At 33.5% G+C, this 25,301-nt stretch overlaps 3 protein-coding genes across 4 annotated transcripts; 1 reads left to right on the top strand and 2 right to left on the bottom strand.

Moving 5' to 3' along the window:
- Positions 1-3,907: 3,907 nt before the first annotated feature.
- Positions 3,908-6,608, top strand: LOC132269555 (small ribosomal subunit protein mS33-like). The gene is made up of 3 exons (XM_059770790.1): positions 3,908-4,106; positions 5,624-5,850; positions 6,292-6,608. Exons 2-3 carry the CDS (start codon positions 5,633-5,635, stop codon positions 6,380-6,382), a joined length of 309 nt encoding a protein of 102 aa, XP_059626773.1. The 5' UTR covers positions 3,908-4,106; positions 5,624-5,632; the 3' UTR covers positions 6,383-6,608.
- A 1,201-nt stretch (positions 6,609-7,809) lies between these two features.
- On the bottom strand, positions 7,810-11,901 carry LOC132269553 (uncharacterized). Of its 2 annotated transcripts, none has more exons than XM_059770788.1 (5): positions 11,654-11,901; positions 11,279-11,507; positions 10,281-10,456; positions 9,526-9,817; positions 7,810-8,173 (listed from the first exon to the last, which is right to left on the bottom strand). In XM_059770788.1, the coding sequence occupies exons 1-5, from the start codon at positions 11,724-11,726 to the stop codon at positions 8,107-8,109; spliced, it is 837 nt and encodes a 278-aa protein (XP_059626771.1). In that variant the 5' UTR covers positions 11,727-11,901; the 3' UTR covers positions 7,810-8,106. The 2 variants fall into 2 exon arrangements, with proteins under 2 accessions (XP_059626771.1, XP_059626772.1); XM_059770789.1 differs by having other exon boundaries at positions 11,673-11,901.
- Positions 11,902-12,622: 721 nt separating this feature from the next.
- Positions 12,623-21,290, bottom strand: LOC132269552 (uncharacterized). The gene is made up of 8 exons (XM_059770787.1): positions 20,823-21,290; positions 17,651-18,148; positions 16,474-16,639; positions 15,323-15,620; positions 14,916-14,988; positions 14,617-14,707; positions 14,188-14,267; positions 12,623-13,104 (listed from the first exon to the last, which is right to left on the bottom strand). Exons 1-8 carry the CDS (start codon positions 20,919-20,921, stop codon positions 12,853-12,855), a joined length of 1,557 nt encoding a protein of 518 aa, XP_059626770.1. The 5' UTR covers positions 20,922-21,290; the 3' UTR covers positions 12,623-12,852.
- Between the last annotated feature and the right edge of the window lie 4,011 nt (positions 21,291-25,301).

Genomic DNA, 25,301 nt, shown 5'->3' with positions numbered 1-25,301 from the left:
TATTTTTTTCTTGAATGATTGGAGGTTTATTTTGTAGGAAATATTAGTAAATCATTTATTAATTGAATGTAGACTCTTTTTATTATTGTTGCTTCACTGTGTTTGCTTTGTTATTAATTAGTAGTAGTTTAAATTTTCAATTATGTGGACATTTAGTAATTAATATTGAGCCATAGGAGACAGATGCTTTAAGCTTTTATTATTATTATTTTTAGCTTATGTAGTCCTCCTTTTGACAAGTTCATAAATTTCAAAAGGATCAGACCTCTTGAGAAAGATTTTCTCACTGCTGCATAAATTCAAAAGGTTCAAATCTACATTGTTTTATATTATATAGATGTATCATTATTATATCACATAAATAAAAATACAATATTTAATAAGGTGGTGATACATGCATAGCACCAACTTTTCAAGAGTTTCCTGTCTTCTACCGTTCAAAAAAAAAAAAAAAAAAAAAAAAAAAAAAAAAAACCTAATTCCCTAATTAGCTGAGAGACTTCCTCTCCACCTCCGGCGAGAAGGAATCTATGTCAACATCAATAATGCTAGGGACGACTGAGGTGGCAAGAGATGATGCACAGTGGCGGTGAAGAACAACAGTGGCCTAAAATAAACATGGAGTTTTGACAATTGTGTTGGTGAGGATGACACTCACGTTCGCTGTGATACTGGGAAGGCACCATCTTACTTGATCATCTAAAGAATGCCTGCTGTTTGATGGTGTATTTTCAGGGTCTAGTAATGGAGTCTGTGGTGTGTTATGGGGGTTTGGTGCCAGGTTGACTCGTGAGTCGTGACTGATATGGGTCTGATTTTGACTTATAGGTGTTTGATAAAATGGCGCAATGAAATTTTGTTGACGGTTTGTTTCATTGATTTTGCAATTTTCAGGTTTGGACATGAATTCGAAAAATATTTTTAGTATTGTGACCATACACCAGAAAATAAGAGGAAAAAAATTGTCTGTCTTCCTAAAATATTTACATAAAATTAGTGTTTGATTAGATAATGTGGTGTAGAGTCCTAGAACTTGACAAATGCCTTCCATGGAGCAAAAATTGCTCGTGTTTGTAGATGTTTGCAAATGCATAATTCCATTTGTACTAGCCCCATCCCATTGCAATATGTTTTACTGAGAAATTTGCTTATTCATGGTAAATTTGAAGAAAAGTAAATGGTTAATTTATTTTTGCAAAAGTTTTGTACATTTTGGTTACTCTTTTTAGTTTTCATCTATCTGTGCAGACTACTCAATCGTCCATTTAGAGGAGTATTGTGGATGTTAGAGGCATTTTGCAGTAGAATTGTAGGTTCAGAATTGGGAATGAGAGTAATATTAAGGTTATGTTAAGACCCTTGGTGTGGTGGCCAAATTTTTTAAATTTTATTTGGTCATATATATATAAATACTCTTCAAGTATTAATAGTTAGATTTCATTGGACAATTAAAATATAATTTATTCTTTTATATCCAACAATTAAAATTTAATTGAGGAGATGAAGAGTTATATATATATATATATATATGAGAGTTGATTCTCCGTGGGTTGATCTGTAGTGGAATAGTTTTAAATTTAATTCTTATTCTATGGTATTTTGAGATTTGTTTATAACAATGAGAATTCAGGGTGGACATTTTTATTAAATCCATTGGGCGAAGGGATCATTCTCTTTCGAAGTGCTTGGGAAGCACGTAGAATTATTCATGTTACATCAAACAATATAATATGTCTTATAATCTGATTATGTATAAGAAAATTATTTAACTAGTTGCAAAATAGCCCCAACACAATGCTCTGTTAAGGATAAAATAGAATTTTTTTTTTTTTTTTTCTCTTTTTTTTTTTTACTCTAAGGGTAAAATAGTTAGCAATAGAAGAGCATTTAACAAATGTTTTGCCCATTTTTTTTTAAAACATAGTTCTCAAACATTAACGTTGAAGTCAAATGAAGTGATAACTTTTATCATATCTTTTTCTTCTTAAAAAAAGTTGAAGCAAAAACTATGTTAAACGAGCCCTAATTATTTATACAGCTAAATACCAGTAATAACATAATATGTTTACCATTTAAAATATAAATGCTACTTGAAATGTGATAAAAATAAATAAATAAATAAATAAATAAGTAGGCTTTGTACACTTAAATTTAGATAATAAAAAGAAAAAGAAAAAAGAGAAGAATACTAACAAGTTTTTAATATATATTTAACACTTAAACATTGAAATTTTCAAATTTCAGTTTTCTCAAACAATGGACAAGTCCATTTAGCAAATAATTGGCTTTAACTTTAACACAACAATACATGGTCAAATATTGTTTTATTTGTTTATTTTTATTATATAAACAGTCACTCACACTTTTTGTCAACTTCGCCCTCCAACCTTTTTTGCTCATTCACTAGTCATTACATTTAACCTATCAAATTCTCGGTTTCTTTGGTAATTAAATGCATTTGTAATAAAAAAAAAAAAAAATTTAACAAAGGAAAACTTTTGGGGACACTAAAATAGAGTTTTGAAACACTAAAAATGATATACCCGATGTACTGTTTTTTGTATGGCAATATTGACTTGATTAATGTTGCAGAAAATAACCCGGAAAAAAAAAAAAAACATAAGATAGATATCATATTTATGTGGTTCATTCAAAAATTAGACTACATCCATGGAGGCATCAAGATTTTAATGTAATGAAAAGAAAATTAAATTACATAATTCAGATAATAAATAATTGTGCTCCACCATACTCTTAATAGGATTAGGATTACATAATAAATGTGAAAATTCACTCATGCAATGGAGTTTTGCAGTGGTTGAGATATATCTTTTGGCACATCTATGTGTTGCCTCTCATTTATTTTGGTATCAAAGTTGATCGACTCTTCTTCAATCGTCCGTGATTTAGATGTTATATATATATATATATATATTATGATAATCATATTAGAGAGTACAAGTTGTACAAGTTATTAATGTTTGTTTGATTTATCACATACTTGATCATATTAGAGTATAGTTAGTGTTTATTTGATTTGTCACTAAGAATACAGAAAAATATTTTTAGATAACAATAAAAGAGATTTTTCTTTAAAAAAATCTTTTATAACTTATTAATTTTCAAAAAATAAATTTCAGAAACTAAATTAAGTAAAGTTTTTTTTATAATTTTTAAATTTTTAGTTCTCAAAAAATAGGAAAAAAAAAAAAAATTTCTTCCAACAACTGAATCTTTTTGGAGTGCATAAGAAGTTTGTCCACCTCCTATGATTGTGCTTGGGTCCTGGCTAAATTATCAATGTTGGAGTTGGAACCTTTGACCAGGTAATCAAACACATAAATAGAGAATGTGTTTGTGAGGACTAAGATTTTCATTAGTCTAAAAACATTAAAGAATTTGGAATATTTAAATTTTAAGTCCCTCAACTTTTTCCTTTATTTTTTTTCAAAAAAAGTGAAACAAATACACACACCTACAATATTACTTTTGGTTGAGTTAAGTTGGATTTCGATGTTACTGCAGTACAGTTCTAGTTCTACTAATCATTTTTACATAATTCAAGCTCAAACTACTTTTGACTTTTAAAAAAATAACCCAAAAGAAAATCCAAAAATATTAAGAATACAGTATTTCTATTATAAATTATAATACTTTTCTTTATTTTTATTTTTTATTTTTTATTTTTATTTTTGTTTTTGTTTTGTTTTGTTTTAGAATTCATTCATTCATTCTTGCTCTCTAATTATCGGATATCTTTAATTTTTAGTAGTTTAATAAAAAAAAAACTTTTCTAACGTTTTGTTTTCATCTTTCTTTATATATGATTTTTTTTTTTTTTTTTCATAAAAAATAAATGGTGATTTTTTTTAATATTTCTTTCGTCTTCATTTTGACATTCAATTAGTGCCGTTCGATCCTCTTTCTTTTGTCTTCTCTTTCCTATTTGCTATTATCAGTCTATCAGCCTCCGCCTTCAAAACCCAGCAAGAAACTCCTAAACTCCACCTTCACCGCCGCAAGATGTCATTGTTGAAAGTTTTTCTTTGAATTAATTACAACATTACCACAAGAAGGCACTGATTCCATTGAGATCCATCTCACAGGTATGCGTAACTAGCTTTCTCAGTGTATCTGAATAACCCGATTCAATTTCGAAGAAAAAACACTCAATCCAATGAATCTATTGAACATTTCTCTCTTTTTCCCCTTTTTTGGTGTTCGTGGATTGTGTTATAAGGTTGCGAGTACCGAGTTAATTCAGTGAGTTTGGTTCCATGTTGATAGTGTATGAGGCTGTTATTGCCGAGACAATGAGATTTTTGCTCAATATTATGAAGGTTTTTTCATTTTCGAATACCGAATCAGAGGTCTAAGAAAGCTGTGCATTGATAAAAAAAAATGGCAACTGTTTGATGTGCACACCAATTGTTTGATAAATTGCCAATTTAATCTTTTGGGTTGGTAATCTTTTTCCTGCGTTCTAGATTAAATTGCCTCATCGAATTTGTTAATTTATACTTGTAAATGGGCCTTCAATTATTAGTGCACGAATACGAATTGTTCGATAAATTGCCAACTATAGTTCTGCTTTTTAATTTCATTGTATAATCTTTTGGGTTGGTAATGTTTTTCCCGAGTCTTGATTAAATTGCCTTCATCGAGAATTTGTTAACATATACTTGTAAGTGGCACTTCAATTATTAATGCACGCACACATTAGAATGAACCAAGTCAATGCGCGAGCGCATTTGTATGCAAGTACTTACAAGCCTTATTTGGGAGTTTTGATGCTTAGTTGTTTTGGTGTAATAAATTACTCATAGGCACACATGTACACAGCTGAAGAATGAGAAAGCAGGCATTTTATAGTACACAAGGCAGTACCAAAGAAGTGATGCTAGTAGATATGCATATTTAGTAGTGTAGTGAGGTGAAAGCAATATATGTTACTTCGTAGAAGTAAACATGTGTTATCACATGTAGATAGTTATGAAATGTTCCCTCTTATGCTTAAAGTGCTATGATTTCCTTTTCTAAAGACCTTTCAAGAGTAAAAAATTGTTCGATTTAGATCAGAAACTTTTGCTGCTGATCTAATTGTGGCCTTTTCTTGCATTATTAGCCTACAGTTATTTGATGCTCCAATTTAGAATATGTTTTGCAAAGTACATGGATGTGAAAAAGAGTACAATCATCCTCCAAAGGAGATTCCCATTTAAATCATTTCTTTTTCTTAAAAAAAAAAAAAAAGGAATTTATGGAAATGTACATTATAGATCCCGAATTTTTATTTTTATTTTTATTTTTTTTATTTTTATAAGTAATTTTTAATATATAGTGATCTAGCAATTTTATCCTGACCAATTTTTATAGTAATTACTACTCTTCCAATGTATTCTTAGTTGAGATTACCACATCTGTGTGTCTGAATCACTGTTTGACACGTGCACGCATTCGATGTGTCCTTAATTAAAAAATGAATGTGTAAAGCATGGACACTCGACTGAAAACTCCTGCACGCTCCTAACACAAGATCCAGGAAAAAACTTTTGACCAGCATGTGTATAGATTACCATATGATTATGATAAACTGAAAGAGAAATTTGTTTGTGTGAATTAGAGAAAAAAGATGGGTGTTGGCAGCCTGAAAAGCATCCTGGCCGAAGCAGCTATTCAAGGATTGACTGAAGTAAGGGCGAAGATTTTTGGGCATGTTCTTAACCCAACAGGGGCGAAGTCTAGCCATAAGATCTTACGCAAGAAGCTTATTGGTGAGAAAGTTGCACAGTGGTATCCTTACGACATCAAGAAAGATGATCCTCTTGTCATGGCCCAAGAAGAACAAGAGTATCCCCTACTCTCTCTATCTCACACACACCTCACCAGCACACATACACAAACACTTGATAGCCTAATTTTTCTCTCTTTCTAGTGCTCTGAATTCTCTAGTTTCTTTTTCCAACTAATTGTTGCTTAGCCTAATTGGACTTCTTTTTTTTTTTTTTTCCAGTTGTGTCAAATTGATAGATGATAGGATTTGAATGCTGGTGCTTGTTTCATGGTTGATATTGCTAAAATTTAAGCAAATTATATTCTGTCTATTCTACTAAAGTAGTGACACTGCTCAAATGCAGATTTGAAACAATAGATTTTAAAAAACAGAAGCACAAGATACAGATACTGCTAAACTGTGATACGCAAACTCAAAATATAGTTTCATATACAGTGCTTAGTATGATGCATGCTTCTAAAATTTGACATGCTTATGAATTGTATGCATTTTGGCAGGCGCATAGCAAAACTTGAAATGTTGAAGCGTCGTGGAAAGGGACCGCCTAAGAAGGGCCAAGGAAAGAAAGCTAAGAAACGTAACTTATAGAGATTTCTCCCTTAGTGGTCCTGGAATTGGATCATAGGTTACTCTCAATGAACAAGGCTACCCGTAGTTCAATTATAAGAAATTTGTGTTTCTGATCTGATGGTGCAACAATCTCTCTCTTTCATTTTCCGTCAAATTTCTAGCAAAAACTTATTGTAGCTATTTGTGAAATGAATGGCCTTATTTTGGTACATTAAAGCATCTGGGCAACATGCATCTTGTTTTATCCTTTTGTTCTCTTGTTCATCACCCACTGAAACCAAAGGAATGTGATGGCTTGTGCATCTTTTGATGTTATGGAGAGACTTAGCGCAGATGCTTTTTGAAATCCTCTAGAAAGATATATAGATGTTCTGCCTATTCAGTTTCCTCTCATTTTTGTTTCATTAGCTTTGTGTATACGAGGATTGGTGCAACAGTAAAGTTGCTCCTTTATGACTTGGAGGTCATGGGTTCGAGTTACGCACGGGGCTAGTCCGGTTGTGTACGTCAAAAACCTTCATTATTCCTTACCCTTTTTAACTTTCTAACTTTTTTTCAACACTCCATCCCCCGAGGTTTATTAGAAGACATGGATATATTTACAAGCTTTATTATGACTTGGAGGTCATGGGTTTGAGTTACTCACGGCACTAGTCCGTTTGTATACGTCAAATACCTTCATTATTGTTTACCCTTTTGAACTTTCTTTCTTTTTTTTAGCACTCCATCCCCCGAGGTTTATTAGAAGACATGGATATATTCACAAGCTCTATTAGTAGGAGCTCTTCAAAGTTTCACTCTAACAGCCCATACCAACTCACGAGGTTATTCATAGTTCGACCTCTTCGGAGTTCAATTATGAATACCATTTTTCTCTTTTCTTTTTTTTAAAAAAAAAAAACTAATCATGAATACCTATCTTGAATTGAAGAATTACATCCATTCTGTTTATGTGTGTACAGTTTTGTCGATTTCATATGCACAGTTCAGAAACTTTTTGAAGGCGGGAAACATTGATCCCATGAAATAGCATTCTTCATGCATGTACAGTTCCAGTGTCTTAAGTACAGGACTGCAGATTTACAGTGTAAGATGGATTACATGTTGCTGAAACCTAAGGGAATAGTCTAATGACAAAGACTCAGCACCTCCAATATATTTGGGAGATTGGGAGTTTGAATCCTCTTGGCCACTCCCAGAAAATTTTCACTGTAATTGCATAGTACACGTGAAACAAAGGGACCGCATGTACCTGGTGGTGTTCCAACACCACCATTGTTAACCAAAAAACACGAAGTAGGAATACACGTTGCTGCAAATCCAGTAAATGAATGTGTTATCCTTTCAATGGAAATGCAATTGCGCCCTCATACTGAGGGAGGCACAAGTAATCTTTTAAGAATGTCTTCACTGTAGGGGAGGGAAAAAGAAATGGAATGACCGAGTTACCAACAATGATAAATTAGTTCATAAGGATATTGAAAGGTTAAATAATCAATACATATTGTAAGAGTTCTCAAATACCATGACAAGCTCATTTGTTTTCATGGCACATCTATACACCCCAAATACTGAGAACAAAGAATCAAAGCCAGCTAAGCCTCTCTCAAAACATGATTCCAGAGCATGACTAATTTACAACAAAATAGTGAGTTTCTTACATGCTCAGGCAAAATCTGTCCATCCCTATGTATTAATCATTAAAAGTTAAATTGCGGATTCAGTTGGACCTCTTCTTAGAACTAAGCAGCGGTTTCATCTTCTAGTAGAGAATGTCTCTCAAGGATCGCAACAGTCTCTTCTTTGGCACTGACAATACCAATAAAAACCCATTAAATTTGTTACCCCAAAATAGATCTACATACACAGTCAATACCAACAATTTCACATGATTTCAGGAGAACTGGATGAGAATTCCCCTCAATATATAAATGGGTACTTTTTCAGTTATGCATTGAACAATTATTCATATACGCATGAAAAATAACTAAAATGGTTCATGCAGCAATATTTCACCATTTATAAAATTAAGGTTTCATCTATCATTAATAAAAGTGCATTCTTTTAAAGGATAAATCTAACTTAAATTGGATCCTAACAGGGTAAGCATCTCTATAAAAGCAGAAAAAAGCTTGTCTGGAGGACAACTAAGCAGCATGCAATTAGACGGCGTGCATATGTCATTATTCCATAAACTGGAATTCTCCTTCCCACACTCCCCTCCCCTGTTCCTGCTTATGCCAAAATTAATTGACATCAACTACAGGTCAAAGTTTTTTTAGAATATATTTTGGAATAAAAGTATCACCGGGGAGCATTAAAAGGACGCATCAACCACCACCACCACCACCACCACCACCAAAAAAGAACATTTCCAGTGATTGATTTACCCTTCGCATCAGCCAAAAAAACAAAGAATTCCCAAAATATGTATTCGACTCTATGTAGAAGAATATCCATACTCTTGCAAGCCATCATATAACTTTTCTCCACAAATACACCAAATGAAGTGCATAAGGAGTTGCGTTCAAAGCCTCTCTTTATCCTAATTTGTATATCTTCTACTCCCTCTCCAATTATTTACTAAATCTGCCATAGGACAAAGGGAGACCAAAGATGCCCCCATTACCCCATATGGTAAAAAAAAGGAAAAAAAGAAAAAAAGAGAACAAAGCTCCCTAGTCGTTCTACAATTGATAAGCAGATGATCAACCGACTCCAGCCACCTCTTCACACATTCAACATTAATGAAGGAGAAATTTCTCCCTATTCAACATCAATCATCCAATCCTTTAAACAGCTGCCATCCACCCAAAAAACCCACCTTAGACGGAGCCTTGGAAAACCAAAATAGACTTCCACGGAAACATCTACTCACAGTCATGATTAACAATTTTAAAAAATATTACACCTCAAACCACCTATCTAAGTATGGCGTTGTCATTTGTGTGTATGAAGCAACTTTTAATATTCTATATTTTATGACATAAAAATTAGTGCATCCACAGTATCCTCATATTCTACAGAGTCTTTTAGTTTCAATGAGAATGGTATAATTATGGAGGGGAGGGGAGGTGAGGGGAGGGGAGGGGAATGGAGAGAGTATGGTCAAATATGTTATATAAACATAATACTCCATGTTTGAAACATTCAACGCTTACCTTCCTGGTCTCAAAATCCTGTACTTTCCTAGTTTAGTAAGGTCCACAACTGTTGATCCAGCACGTCCTGACGGAAGTGCACCAGCATCATAGACATATGCACAGTGTTCCCAGAGGTTCTCAAAATCTTTGATGTCTACACTACTAGGCTGCCCACTGAGGTTTGCACTCGTAAGGGCCAGTGCACTTCCAGAACCACTGGAAATTACTCTGATAAAGTTACAATCGGGCACTCGAACTCCAATGCTCTCCAAACCAGGGTTTAAGGACTTCTCTAGTATGCTTGAGTCCCCTGCAAAACATCCCAATTTCTATTTTCAGCTGGGAAATTGGAGATTACAGTTAACAGATCAACTACTAATCTGTGTAACATAGTTTAGAAATTGCATGAACAATGGCCTGTAAACGGGTCCCATGCATAATCTTTCCCTTTACATAACTACCACTATTACCAATATAGATGATGGAAGAAACGAGAATGTCCAGGGAAATATAACTTGGCATGTTTTTTTTTTGATAGGTAAGTAGTAACCAAACACACCCAGCACCTCCACTAAAGCTTGAACTCTAGACCTCCCCTTTGGGGAGTAAGAGTCGGTACCGCTAGGCCACTTGACCCTTTGGTATAACTTGGCATGTAATTTAGTATCTTAACAATTTTTCTTTTGCCATGTGTCTTAGGTCCTCGAGCATACAAATTCTCTTATCCTCCCTTTGGGCATTTCTCCAAGAAAAACAAAGTTATGGATACAAACCTCGCCTTAGCACCACCGTTACAGGCCCTGGAAGGAGACAATCAAGCAAGCCATAAGGCAAATGGTCTGTGACGGCAAAACGCTGTATGTCCTGAACATCCCCAACACAAATTGCAAGAGGGCTTGTATGTTTACGCCCTTTGATCTCATAAATCCTATTAACTGCTTCCGTAGAGCTGCACCAAGGCCCCATGTGAATATAAGGCACCAAAAAGTGGAGTCTTGAAATTGGATTTTACTTGTATAAAAAGTTCACAAAGGACTAAGAGTTATTTCTAAATCATATATTTATGTATTTAATATGCATATATACGTCTATAATTCCTCTTAAGCAAGCATTAGTTCAACTAAATCAAATTTTACCCACTTAATTTAAGTCTTCAGCATGAAGGTTCTAGATCCAAATGGTAGTATCAAGGCTTTTTAGCCACTAAGGGAGATATATTTGTATCATACTTGCAGGACCGGATTGATACCATTGACGGGTAACACAAAAATTACAAAGTCTGTGATTGTTTTATACATTAACCAGTTACAATTTTTTTTTTTTTTTTTAAAGAAAAGAATGGATAAGAACAAGTGTGAAGAAGTCCATATCGATGTAACACAAGGTTCAACTTTTTCATTGAATCTCAACATTATAAAGTACAAACTAATGCCTGATATATTCATAAAAAGTTAATCTCTTGTGAATATATTTGAGCTTTACCCGATCCAGCACTTTGCAAGGGTCCTTTGAATTAGTTGGGCAAAGCCAAAAAAGAAAGAAAGAATTTTCATGACATTTCTATGTATATAAACGAATTTATGGTCGTGTCATTACTATATCCACATTCTTTTTACATGTGTGTTTGTGTATATCCACTGTCCATAGATATGTAGTATCCCAATGTTGCCGAGAGGTTTTAAGGGTTTATTTATCGATTAACCAATAAGACATTGATCCGCCGGAATGCTTATACAAAACAAAAAGAATAGAAATCAGTCAACTGGCATACCAAGCATCACAGGCAAATCCATATAGTGTATCTGTGGGCACAGCTACGATCTTCCCAGCTTTGACAGCTTCAATTGCCTCTGCAGCATGAGCTTCCGTTGCGGGCCGAACCAACCCTAATTTAGTTTCTATATCCCCATTGCAACTCTCCAAACTCGCCATTTTCTTTGGAAAACCCCCAAATCTCCTACTACTATGCAACAAATTCACAAATCCGAACCTAGACAGACCTGAACAGATGGATTCACATACACATATCAAATAAGTGCCAATCCGTCCAATTCACATATATATACCACTAAAATAGGTTATAGCTTACTGTCTGTTTATACACACATATATATAAAGAGAGAGAGAATTAGAGAGAGAAACTGACGAGTATGTTGAAGGAGCACCTCGGGAATAGTGCAAGCGAGTGCAGTGAGCGTTGATGAGGGGCAAATACACATTCATAACTCTTGCCTATTCAAGCCCTAGACCTTTGATGTGTAAGTGTTAGTAGCTAGCTATTCTCTGCTTCTTTCTTGTCAATTCAAGCTCTTCTACTTTCATCTCTCTCGTTCTTTCCCTAATCGGGAAGAGAGAGAAGGGTTTTCAAAGAACAGTGTAGATAGACGAGACGACGATACGCTACTTATCGGGTCAAATCGAATAACCTACCGTTTACCCGTTTAGAAACTGATTCTGTAATTAGCAAATTAATAAATGATCCATGAACCCGATGGTCCCATATAAATTAGACCTCCGGTTGCATCTTTACTGCATTCCTGCAATTTTTCTTTTATTTTTTTTTTTACTCCATTCGTCTCATAATAATAGTCTATTTTTTTCTTTTTATATATTCCAAATTAGTTATCCTCTTTGAAAAGTCAAAACATTTTTTATTTATATTTTTATCATTGTTCTTTATCTTTTTTAAAAATTTCAAACTTTATAATTATATATATTTAAATTAAAAAGGACAATTTAATAATTTTAAAAGGGTAATTGCATGTCCCCTTAAAAACTCTAATTTTTAAATATGAACATTTATTGTGAGACGGAAGTAGTAACAAATTATGCATATTTTTATATCATAGATAATTGGGTTTCTAGAGAGGTATATTGAAATTTGAACTTATATAAGAGTTAAAAAGTTATAATTTGTTTCATCATATAAAATAGAGCAAAGTTATTCAAATAAATACCTTAGTAGAGAGGATTAAAAATTCAAGTTCTTAATACTTCTATGTTCACTATTTGTGATTTAATTTTGTCATACTCTCAGTTCCATTAAAAATTATATTTCCAAAAATTAAGCAAACAGATGAAACGTTGAGACAAGGCTTGATTGAGGATAAGAAAATACATCTCAAATTCCCGTTCTTCTATGTCATGATCAAATCCACTATACCTTAAAACTTTTGAAACAACACCATGTAAGATTCTCCTATTATCTTTCCTTGATGAAGAGTAAGATTTAATTTTGAAATATTACTCAAAACATCAAATACTCACCATATATATAGATACAAGTGGAAGCCAGAACACCTTTTTCGCTATAATAGTTATCAGCCATTACATAATACTACTAATTTAACTAACACTGAAAATTTCTGCATTTTCTCTTTCAGTTTGCTGGACTTGAGGACCTACATGGGATGACATTGCAGTTTGAGGACGTCCACCACCCGAGTGCATGGCGACTTGAGAACTATGATGCTGATCTGACAAAGCACGCCGCCTTCTCCATCTCCAGAACTCAACAAGAATCGAGCTCCCACTCATTGCAACACCAAACCCCGCAAATGTTGAGAGAAGTACCGATAGGATTGCTTGCAAATGAAACTATAAACAAGAGAAAAGATTACAAAAACAGAATGAATATTTATAACTCGTAATTTGGCTCGATGCAAGCCATAAATTGGAGGGCTTTGCATCATATCCCTCAGGTTTCTGCCAATAAATTGCAGTGAACCATATTAAAACTTGTGAGGCACAAGAGTCATCTCCAACCACCAAAGAAGGAATTGGTAAGCTAGCATTTTTTTTCTTTTTTTTGTTATTTGGTACATAGGAGACAGATGCTTTAGAAATTTAATTATTGAATAGCAAGATTGTGCATGCACATGTGCCCATTTGTGGTAGTTTTATGCATAACATCACAAATTGGAAAGTCCTACTACAGTAGAAACAATATAATTTAAAAGTTTGATTACTATAGTATGGCACAAAGACGTACAAAAACATGGGATAAGCAGCATTAATTGAGAAAAGGAAAAAAAATCTACAGGAATTGAAAATTTGAACCCACATTGATGAAGATGTAAAATCAAGTTCTAAATATATATACTCGGGATGATTTATATTGGATTCGGTGGAATAAATCCATGAGTATCCAGGTTTAGATTCATATACTTCTGCTGATCTGTGTAGCAAAATTGTTTTGTGCTGGCTGAGCCACAAAAATTAAAATAAAGATTTGTATCCTTCTACCTAAATCTGTACTCATATTAGCACTATGAATCAAGCCTGTTTAATGTATAGAAAATTTTGATTATTTACATCCAAACCAATATCCATACAACACAGATATATCTAAAAGAACTAGAATAATTGCATGGTTTTTGACTACTCTTTAGCAGTTCGGAAGGTAGTTAAAAAAATAAACAATAAAATAACTGATATACAATACAGCCACCAAATTGAAAATCCACTGAGTTTATTCGTTCCTGAGGACATGACTCAAATTTCAGTTTACGAGTCCAACTTTAATCAATTCAAAGGTCCAAATAAAAAGTCCACATGGACACCTGACGAAGCAATTTTTCAAGACAGATTTTGTACTCCAAATGATTGGTACTCATGCAGGTTTTTAAGTAGATTCCTTGCAGTAATTTATAAATGTGCAACAAGTAGAGAACCACTTACCAAGGAGTAGAAAACATGCGCAAAAAGAACCACAAGTGCAAATTGAATTGATGCATAAACCCAGACAAATCTTCTATTCACTGTACACCAAAAAAAGAAAAAAAGTGAGACGCCTTATCAGGGATAACTACAGTAAGATGTTTTCATCAAAATTTGAAGTTCATGAAAGATCCTACAGTTGACGGCAAATTGCTGCCCTCCAAAACATTTGACACTTATTTTAATTATTTATTTTTGCCTCTCTTTCAACAAACAAAAGATTATATCGCAATGTGTTTAAAGATTGTTCAATTAGACCGAATCTGGACTTAGATAGCATCACATTTAGGTCCTGTTTGCAGGTGGATTCTGACCTAAAAAAGGAACTACTTGTTATATGGAGAATCAAAATCAATTATCCAATATATATTGTTTAGGACCTTAGCTTACCCATGGTTGAAGAGGTCATGGATGCAAGGAGACCCAATACACAAGAAAATGGAAGAGATATGGCAATTGCACCAGTACCCATTTTTCCAACCTGTACATAAGCAAAAATTTCCAAGAAAACAATTGCAAAACTTAAACTAGATAAGAGTTGCCAATTTTACCACAAGCTACCACCGGGCCATTGGCCCGGAAAGTATGATCTCCTCCCTAAAGGGGAGGTTGAGAGTTCGAGCCCGAGAGGGGCAACGTGTAGGTGTGTGCGTTTGCTTTAACTTCCAGAAGAAAAAAAAAAACCTTACCAGAAGCTGTTCAAGAAAACAAAAGTAGGAAAGCATGCTAACGATGAGGAGAACAGGAACTTCCTGCCAAACCCTGATAAGATTTGTAATACAGAACTTTAGAAAACACTAACCCAGATGTCATGAAATTCAAATGTTAACGTAATACAAATAATCTTCTGTTCAGAACAAAATATGACAGACAGGAATCCAACAGAGAAGAAGTGAAATACGGAGTACTAGAATATCAGTAAACTCAGTGTAATAATTTTATTCTTAAAAACAAGACGTTGAGGAAATAACGTTCCTAACAACTGGAGGGAAGTGTGGTGGTGTTATGGTTTCAAACCATGGTGAAAGCCCTCGGAAAGTAGTTGCATTGCAATTAGGTGATCAAAAGAATGAAATATTACATATCATTCACTTACCTGTATCCATTAACTTCCATCTGCCCAATTCTATTTGCTCCAGTATTTCGATTTCGAACACTCTGAATGCGCAGAAGTGTGACAGGTAAATTCCGAACCTCTTGCTTGCATACATCACAAGTCTTATTTCCTTTTATGCTAAACCATTTTACAGCGCATTCTTGATGGGCCAAAGCAAGTTCACCTTTGCAGCTGCATTCCATCTTGAGGGTCTCGCCACCTTCACACAACTCAACAAAACAAATTCTGCAAACAGCCTCTTCTTCAGGTATATCTTCACCATCAGCTTCATTGTTTTCTGAACCATAAGACTAATATTAGACATGAATGGTTATTATGATATGAACATGTGTATATACATATACATGCATACATCCCACATAAAAACATTAGAAAACCCTAGAACTTGCTCTCCATTTGATTCCCAAAAAATATAGTAGTAAAAGAACTTGGATTAGTTGGAGCTTTTTGCATGGTAGCAGAAAGATTCAACAAAAGTTTTCCTTTCCCCCAACAATCTTCTCACCAACCAGGCACTCAAACAGAACAATCAGAAGAACTTGAAACTCAGTTAAGAACACCAGAGGCTAACAAAGTATACCATACCCTAGAGATTTGTTACATGGACATGGGCATGTGTGTCGGGTATGAGTATGCATCCACACATCGGACGGGTCAAATCGCTATACATAATGGCACGTGGACACTGCTTATTATTATATTATTTAATATTTTTATTTTATTTTTTAAAGCCAAATCATGTCTTTATGTAGCATAGCGTTCATCATAGGCATTTCATTCATTTTGAAGCAATAATATAATAAAATTGAATTATTGGATATGGTTTTTAGTTGCACATTCAACCAAAAGTGTGCACACATATCCCACATCCATATCCGAGTATTGTGTGTCGGACATGGGTACTTCACCTACTTTTAAAGAGTACATATAACATAGTCTCAGATGAGTAGTTTCCGCTAAATTTTGTAGACATTAAACTGTATGTCAATGATTGGGGAAATAAACACATGAGGCCTATCAAAATTCTCTTTGACCCCAATATTCAACAACATAAAAAATAGGATATCTAGATAAAACAAATTCAACAATTAAAACATGACTGTATTAGATAATAAACTCAATATAATTACCATCATCCCCTATGTGACTTGTAATTGACATCATGCCATCCCCATCTTTCGCTCGAGGAGTTGAGGGAATTACACGGAAAAATGAATCCATTCTCTTAAGGCTTCTTTCTTTGTTGTTGATAGGGACTGAAAGTGAACGAGACATGTGCCGCTTGGCTCCTTTTTCCTACAAAGAACAGTGCATTAACACTAAATTGCTTCTTTACGTCGAGTCCAACCTTAAGACTTTTTACTATTGGCGAACAAAGATATTGAGACTTCAAAGTTAATTAAAAGGACTCGCCCAATTTAACAATATGAGACAATGCCCAAGGAAAAAAGAGCCCAAATCTCCTTAAAGAAGAATAATTGAACTTTAAGTTCTCGTCAATCATCACTTAAGTTCTAATGCTTGCCCAGCATGAATGGTACACATTAAGAATGGTTGAAGGACACAAGTAACTTAATTCTACCCAGAAAATTGATTCAACAATCCAATTCAATTCACCTCGATTAACAGGGTTCAAAATTGGGTAATGGTCTTCTTAAAAAAGTATCAAGAACTTCAATAGAATTTTAAGTAATATTCTTTTCTCTATTGTATTCCTTACAAAGGCCAAAAAAGTACAAAAAATCAAGACGAGCCCAAGGGTTGGTGCTTTCGTTGCAGGTGGCACTGCCACCCCCTATATGCACACACACCATAAATACACCTGCCAACCTGTGTCAAATTGAGCTGGTCGAGTGTCACCCCTAAGTTCAAACCACCAAATGATGGATCAGTGCAATCAAATCCATATCCAGCATGGCCTGACTCAATTGAGGTGAATACAACAAGAAGGAATTATGCCACTCAACTTGGAAAATTTTCATGCTCACTCTCTAAAACTCCCTGCAAGTTGATCAAGATTTGCAATTCCAAGAATAAGGCATTGCAGAACTTGATTTTGATGTTTTGCAATTAATGCATCTACACACAATTGGCAATATACAGCGTACATTGCTAGGATTGTATTAGGTGGGATTGATGAGATGCCCTTAGCAAATACTTGGTCAACCTCAAAACCACTTATTCATTGGTTAGACCCATGTCGGGGAAAAGCCTTGTTAGTGCATTGATACTAAGATTTGGCCTATTAGATGAGCTTTTTCCCCATGCAGGAAGTACATTTGAATGCAGGTAATGTGAGAACCTTACATCTATATTCAGTGAACTGCCAACACTTCCTCCACGCACAGATTCTGGATTTGAAAGGGAAATTGGGGTAGCAGGTAGAGATGATGTTCTCTTCATACGAGGAGTGAAAATTTTCGAAATTGACCACGACCTTGAGATTGAAGGCTTCTCTTGCGGTATTGTACCTGGAGCTAGGTTGGTGGCCTTCTCTGTATCTGAAGTAGCACTCCGGTACTTGAAGCTTAATTTTGGCATGAAATTTTTTATGGATGATTTAGCTCTGGATAATCTGGGGCCTGGAGATTCACTCACTCTTGCATCAGAAGGGCTAGGCGTGAGGTTAAAATTTACTTTCTTGGGAGTGGGAGTGGGAGTGGGAGTTGGAGTAGGGGGCATCTTTATTTGAACAAACTCCGTGGAGGCTTCCAACGTTCTTGAGGGTATCTCCAGGTAAAGGTTTTGTTTCCTCCAGTGCTTAACATGCATGGCTTCTTCGGTTATTCCCGAGGAGTCTTCCGCCTAAAAATGAGAAATAAAGAAGCACTGAGCTAATGCATATGCAAAAATAGGCATACAATAAGCATTGTGAGGTTTTTTACAAATCTCACTAGTTTACCTGGCTAACCATATCTATTCTAAGGAACTGACTAAATTCGATTAATCAAGAAACCAAAAAACAATGCAAATGTCACACAACAAAATTATTTTGCAACTCTTTGGTTCTTCAAGGTCACAAACTTGCCTAGAAATAAGAGATGTAGTTTGCCTAGTCAGTCAGAGATGGGCTACATGCACATATTTACAGCCCGAACAACAATATATTAGAGCCTCGTGTGTGTGTTTTAGAGAGAGAGGGAGATGAGAGAGACGAATTGTTTCTCCCAAGAATGTAGCAACCTACTTAAGGCATTGTAACTTTATACAATACCTTTGGTAATGAGCCAAGATGTTATTTAGTATACAGATCAATTAAAGCTCCCACATGAATTGAAGAAGAAAAAAAAAAATGTATTGAAATTTTATTGAATACTTAAAATTTTCTGAACATAAGCCTGTTTAAAAGGATCCAAGTAACCATCTCAGCATGACATTACGAAATGTGACATATTTATGGGTAAAAGATGCTTGCTGAAAACTTAAAATTAAAATATATGTATATATATAATTATATATATATCCCATTTAGGTAAATACTGATTAATGAAGTGCATGAAAGAGTAAATAAAAAGTTTTAAGATTTTTAACTCAGGAAAGAGATTATTTATTTTAAGTGGCATTTGGATGTTTTATGTCAATTTCCAACTCCATTTTGTTTCCCGTAGCAATTAGACGAATAAACCCATCCTTAACCATGAAGTTCATAACCACCCCTTCCCCAACACCAAATAATGGAACCATCTGAAATAGGAGAAAAAGGAATAATGAAGGCAGTCAACAACTCGTGAGAAGAAAGTTATGTATATTTGCTTACGTAAATACTTTAATGTCATTTTTTAGACCTGAATACAACTAACAAGATAAGAATGGGAAGCTTTGTAATGTAACATATATATCAGTAGATTCATTTATTACCTTGGTCAATTTAATTCCAATAATTTCAAACTTTGGGCCTCTAAAGCTTAGCTCAATTATCAAAAGCATGTCCAAATAGTATAATTCTTGTCATGCATGATATATCTCTACAAACCTGACTCAGCTGTGCAGATATTAATATTACCTGAATCCGTAGTAAATTAGTTCAGCAGAAATTCCTATATGAGTCCTTCCAGATAATTTTTCCCTGACTTATCAGCTAAAAGACAACAAAACACCCAAGTTCTAAAGCATATTGCCACTGGAAGTCCCATTCCCACAAAGTGTACAGTTACATCTGCAGAGTCTCAATAATTTTTGTAGTTGCATGATAGCCACAACAAATGCTTTTGTAACAATCCCAATTGGTACTTCTCCCCGATTGCTTATAAATTGGATTTGGAAAGTCCTAAGGTGAAGTTGTAATAATTAGCTGCAACTTATCATGTAGCATAATAGTATTGAATCTGTAACAAAACAAAATCAGTATTTATTATTGTGTATAAAACTTACAGTTCCTCAAGGATTACAAGTTTGTTTCGAAGTCGGAATTCTATCTAATGGGATCTTCCAATCAAACTAGATAGAGAGGTGTTGGAGATTACGAACCTTGCGATCCCCATCTTATAAGAAAATCCTAATTAATGAATAACATTTTTGCATTGGCAAGTTGTGATATGTCAGATTAACCTTTTTTGCATCTTAGAAATTTAAAAGTCTTACTAAATACTGGAAAATCAAAAGTTCAATATCCACCCACTATCCAGAGACTTTGGAATTAAAAGCTTCATCACCACACAACTGTATACCGGTATGGATGATTGAATTAACAAATCAATAGCGAGAATTCATGTCACTATATGCAGGGGCGGAGCCAATTAAGGCCCAGACGTGCCCCCCTCACTTTGCTCCAACCACCAGGTACATATTTTTGGTATATATATATATATTTATATGGTAATTTTAAATAGTGTCCCTCTCAAATTTTCAAATTCTTTTAATTTTCTTTAAAAAAAAAATAATAATAAATTACATATATCCCTTCTTCAAATATACAATATATTTTTCCTTTTCTAATTTTTGTTTCTTATTTCAAAAAATTTCTTTTTTCACTTATGTATAATTATATATTTTTTAAAACTTATTTCTTTTTATCAATGAAATTTGTGATTGTATTTAATTAAAATATTATTAATTAATATTTTAATTCTTATATTTGTAACTATATTTTTTTTACAGTATTTATTTAGCATATTATTTTATAACTATTTTTTTTTAATTTATCTTTTTGATTTAAAAAAAATTATATTATCATATTTATTAAAAAAAAAAAAATTTAACCAGTGCATTGTGCCCCTTCTGAAATAAAATCCTGGCTGGCCCCTGATTATATGAAAATGTGACGTGTGAGAGTTGAGAGCTATCATGCCACTCACCATCCAGAGACTTATGAAGTACTTTTTACTAAATTAATTCGAAACATTGAATTAAACCCATAATACAAACAAACCAACCTAAATATAAAAATTATAAGAAAAGAACAGCCAAATGACAAAAAAAAAAAAAAAAAAAAAAAAAAAAAAAAAAAAAAAAAAAAAAGCAGACAGAAATTAGATATGACCTGCTGAATCGGAATGCGAACTTCTTCTCTTGCGCAAGCAATCCCATCATCAGGTGCCTCACTCTCACTCAACGACTTTGCGTCTTCAGTTTTCATCATCTCATAACAACTAGTGTTGGCCCCAAAAAAACCCCCTAAACCCCTGAAGAACTGAAATTGAAAAGATAGAAGGAAAGAAAACCAAAGAAGAGAGAGAAAGTAGAGAGAGAGTGATTAAAGTGAAGTAATGGCGGTATTTCTTGAGATGGGTGAATGAAGAGAAGAAAAAGGGATGAGGTTAGTTGGTCGGATTTACCCCATTTATGGCAACAAAGTGGCGGGGCTCCATGGCCTACCCTCCACTGCCACTCCCAAAAGTGCTGGGCGTACAGACTCGCACTCCCTGCGACTCTCATCCATCCTTGTCAGCGTGGCCACTCTCATTACAAGGTCAATTGTAGCCTCGTAGGTACAACCCCGTGGATCAAAATCCTCCTATCACGTTTTCAACGTCCAACCAAATGTGCGGTTTTTTTTTTATATTTTAAATTGTACGGTCATTTTGGATCGATAAGGATAATATAGTCTCAAATTATGTACACTACAATTTAGACTAATATTCTTTTGAGTCGGCGAAGCACTAATAAATTATTTTGTATCTCGATTTTTTTTTTTTTTATAAATAATTATATATATGTTTAGATTTAAATGAGATATTCGTCAAATATCTCATTATTACACACGTGTTTTGGGAACGAAGCTTAGGTCTTCTGGGCTTATTATGATCTATTAGACTGCTAATTTGCACTTTTTATTAGTTACTACTGCTTACTTGTACACAAGCACTCCTCTTGCCTAATTGCATAAATACGTGGTCCAACAGCGGCATTGTGTCACGAGGCTCACGCGGCGTTTGATTTTGAGTGTTCACTGTGAGATCTTCTTACCAGTTATTGCAACCAGTTATTTCAATAATGGTTTACATAAATTACACCACAAGATTTACAGGTTGGCCTATCAAAATTTTAATATTAATTTTTTATATTCCAATAAATAAAGTTGAACTTTTCTTAGTCGGATCATAATTGACTCTTTGTGAGTATTTCTTTCAGTAGCCGTCAAACTTATCACGTCAATTGGTATAGAACCTTGATTCTTTACTTACAAATTAGAATTTATGCACCTATACATACCCAAATACTATATATAAATGACTTGGTCATCACTTATCCTTAAATCTTCTACATTTATGTATTCTTTAAAATGCAATACAATATAACATTTTTTTATTCTTTTATTTTTAACATGTTATTAGAACCTATTAATGATTACTGATATTCTCTTCGGAATATATCATCACCACCGCCCCATCCCTCACGTCAATCTTCATATTCAAGCTCATGCTGATCATTCACGCAATCAATGTGTAGATCTTCACAACTCGATCACCGCATCGTCACGCGCCATCGATGATTATCATGAGCTTCCCAAAGCACCATCAATGTGAAATTAGATGTCATAGTCTTTTCATTTATTTATTTTTTAAATTTCTTATTTATTGTTTCTACATGCTATTTTGTCTTCCACATTTTCTAATCATGCTGGTCACATGTAAATTTTTTAATCCACATGCTATTTTGTTGTCCACATTTTCTAATCATGCTCGTCACATGTAAATTTTTTAATTCTCTTTAATGGCATAAATTACCTTTACCTACCCACAACACACACACAAAATTGGCAATAGCTGTGCTGGTAGTAATGATACAGGGTGGATGTGGGTTTAATATTCTTTAATATGGTAGATTTTATATTGTGCAGGTCAAATTTTTTATTGGGACTGTTTTGTCCAATGTTAAAACTCCTGGTTTTACCTCACCTTTCAATTGTTTTCTAACATTGGAGGAATAGGTCATGTGCCATTTCACACACACACAAAAAAAAAAAAAAAAAAAAAAAGGCAGACAGAAAACTTATCTGTGATAATGGTTAATATCACCTCAAAATCACATCAAGGCAATATAATATAAATCCTACTTTTTTTTTTACTTTTTTAGATTTTATATTTAGTGACCATTCTTCACCTTTTGAAATAAAAAGGTGACTGTTCAAGTCTAACAATATTTGTGTTTTTTAAAAAAAATTAATCATGATTATAAAATATTTATTTTGATGGGCAAATAATTACTAATGGTGACAACATTGGTGTTTAGTAAGAACCTCTGCTTTTGCTTTTCAAGAAGATGCTAAGCACTTAGCTTTGTTTAAAGGAATGTCAAGAGTGCTGTGAAAAAAACAAAAAAGGGAATAACAAGCTAAATATGGAATCATGAATTCAATCTTGTTATCCCAATCAAAAGTTGAATGTACTCTTCTGCTTTACTATACAGTCTATATATATATAATATGAACACAGGTTATAATCAGGTATGGAGTTATGAAGGGCTTTGTGGTCACGCGTACTCATTGAAATTTTTTATTTTTACATTTTATACTTCTAAAATTATACTTTTCTATATTTGTGTCTATAAAAATTTAAAATTGTCCTTACTGAAATTATGAAAAAATTTCATTATATAAATTTGCCCCTCTCATATGAATTTCTAGATCCGTTCCTGATTATAATATTATCTTTCTATTGTTTAAAGAAATTACTATTCCTTTTATTAATATTTAAAACTTCTTTTCTTTGAAAAACAATATTTTTTTCCCTAGCTTATTCAGCACTAACAATTAATAATTCAGATATTTGTCTTTATTATAATTTTGCCTGCCAAAACAGAGATAATGATGAGTGTGGTGATTGTGAATGTTGTAACCCAACCAGTGAATTTTAAATTAAAGGAAAAGCATAAAACTTTTATGTTGCCAGTCAAATCTTTGAGAGGAAGCCTGTCTTTTTTCTTCTTTTTTCCCAAGGCAATGGGATTATAACAAATGAAGGCTTACATGCATGGTCCCATGAGAGAGAGAGAGAGAGAGAGAGAGTGTGTGTGTGTGTGAGAGAGAGAGAAAGAGAAGGGGTAGTTCAATTAATACCTGTCAATAATAGATAAAGAAGAGAAAGCAAAAAGGAGGGAAAAGGAAAAAGGATGGAAATGAAAGTGGGGTTGGTTGGGATTGGGAGTACTAAGATCTTCAAAAGTTGTTCTTGACATGAAGGAAGCTTCAAGGAGTCGACTAAAAGGTGAATTATAATATTTGGTTTTGAAGATTAGTAGATTAATTATTTGGGTTTAAAAAAATATGTGACACTAATGGTAGGCAAAGTGATAAATACAGACACATAAACCTAAAAGTTGATTTGCTGCAATTAGTTCCTGTTTCTATGGCAGCTCTTTAAGACCCGCGATAACAAACCAAACCAAAACTCCAATATCTATGACTCGGATGTTCACTAGAGAAGGTAGTGGACTTGGGTAGAGTTTGATTCCTCGGTGCTTTGAATAATTATGGATGGAACTTTGATAATTACATGTTCAATCGACAAGGTTGGTTGTTATCCAAATCTCTCATTTTGAATAGATATAGGGTGAGCTGGGCATATTAAGTCATTAACTAATGAAAATCAATACAAATACGAGATTAGTTTTAAAAAATAGGTAGGACCAATTTTATAGAATGGTATTTTTATGGACCGAACATATTAATAGCATGGCATGCCTAAATTACAAAAGTATCACTCCTTTGGTCATTAAAGCTATTCTCAAGAATAAAAATAACGGATAATTGCGCACTATTAAAAATCTTTTAATTTGGAAAATGTCAATAATTATGCCAAAAACACCATTTATTAGAAAGTAATAAACCGAGAGAACAGCAATAAAATAACATGAAATGAGTTTATTAAAAATAATTTTAAAAAGTTAAACATATTAAAAAAAAAAACTAACGTATAATAAAAAAATATTAGAGACAGCGAATTCATGCAGTCACCTAATTTATATGGAATTAAAGTAATAATAATAATAATAATATAATTTTAATCATATGAGTAACATCATTTTAAATTTCTTTCTATTAATATAATCGTTCGGTGGATATTTTTGACACCATAATAGTCATCCATAATAATTAGAAAAAGGGCAAAAAAAAATCTACAAATAATATAAGGGCATGTGTCCTGAATCCCTCCAATTAAAGCAGTTTGGAGTGGGGGTATCTGTTTAATTATAATGTGTGAGTCCACTACACTAAATGGTTTTTTGCATTATAATTTCAGAATGGACTCAAATGCAAGCAACAGACAAGTGGAGCCCTTTTGTAATGTCCACTCACCAGCCACAAATGATCCATGTTTTTTTAAAAAATTTTAATTTAACTCGCATGTTATGCATGCATATTTGTTTATTTGGAAATTAAACTCTCACAGCTTATTTTGAAAGATAAATGAGATATTAAGTTTTATGTGTGTTTTCATAAAAAGTTAGAGAATTTAAGTCTTCACGTGTGTTCATGAGTAACTTATCTGTCAAAAATATATATATCTACCAATAGTGA

This window comes from Cornus florida, unplaced genomic scaffold (genome assembly GCF_030987335.1).
Source record: "Cornus florida cultivar Cherokee Brave unplaced genomic scaffold, ASM3098733v1 CherokeeBrave_3.0.0_Hap2_Chr08, whole genome shotgun sequence".
Taxonomy (NCBI): Eukaryota; Viridiplantae; Streptophyta; class Magnoliopsida; order Cornales; family Cornaceae; genus Cornus; species Cornus florida.
This window is presented reverse-complemented; position numbering and strand designations above follow the sequence as displayed.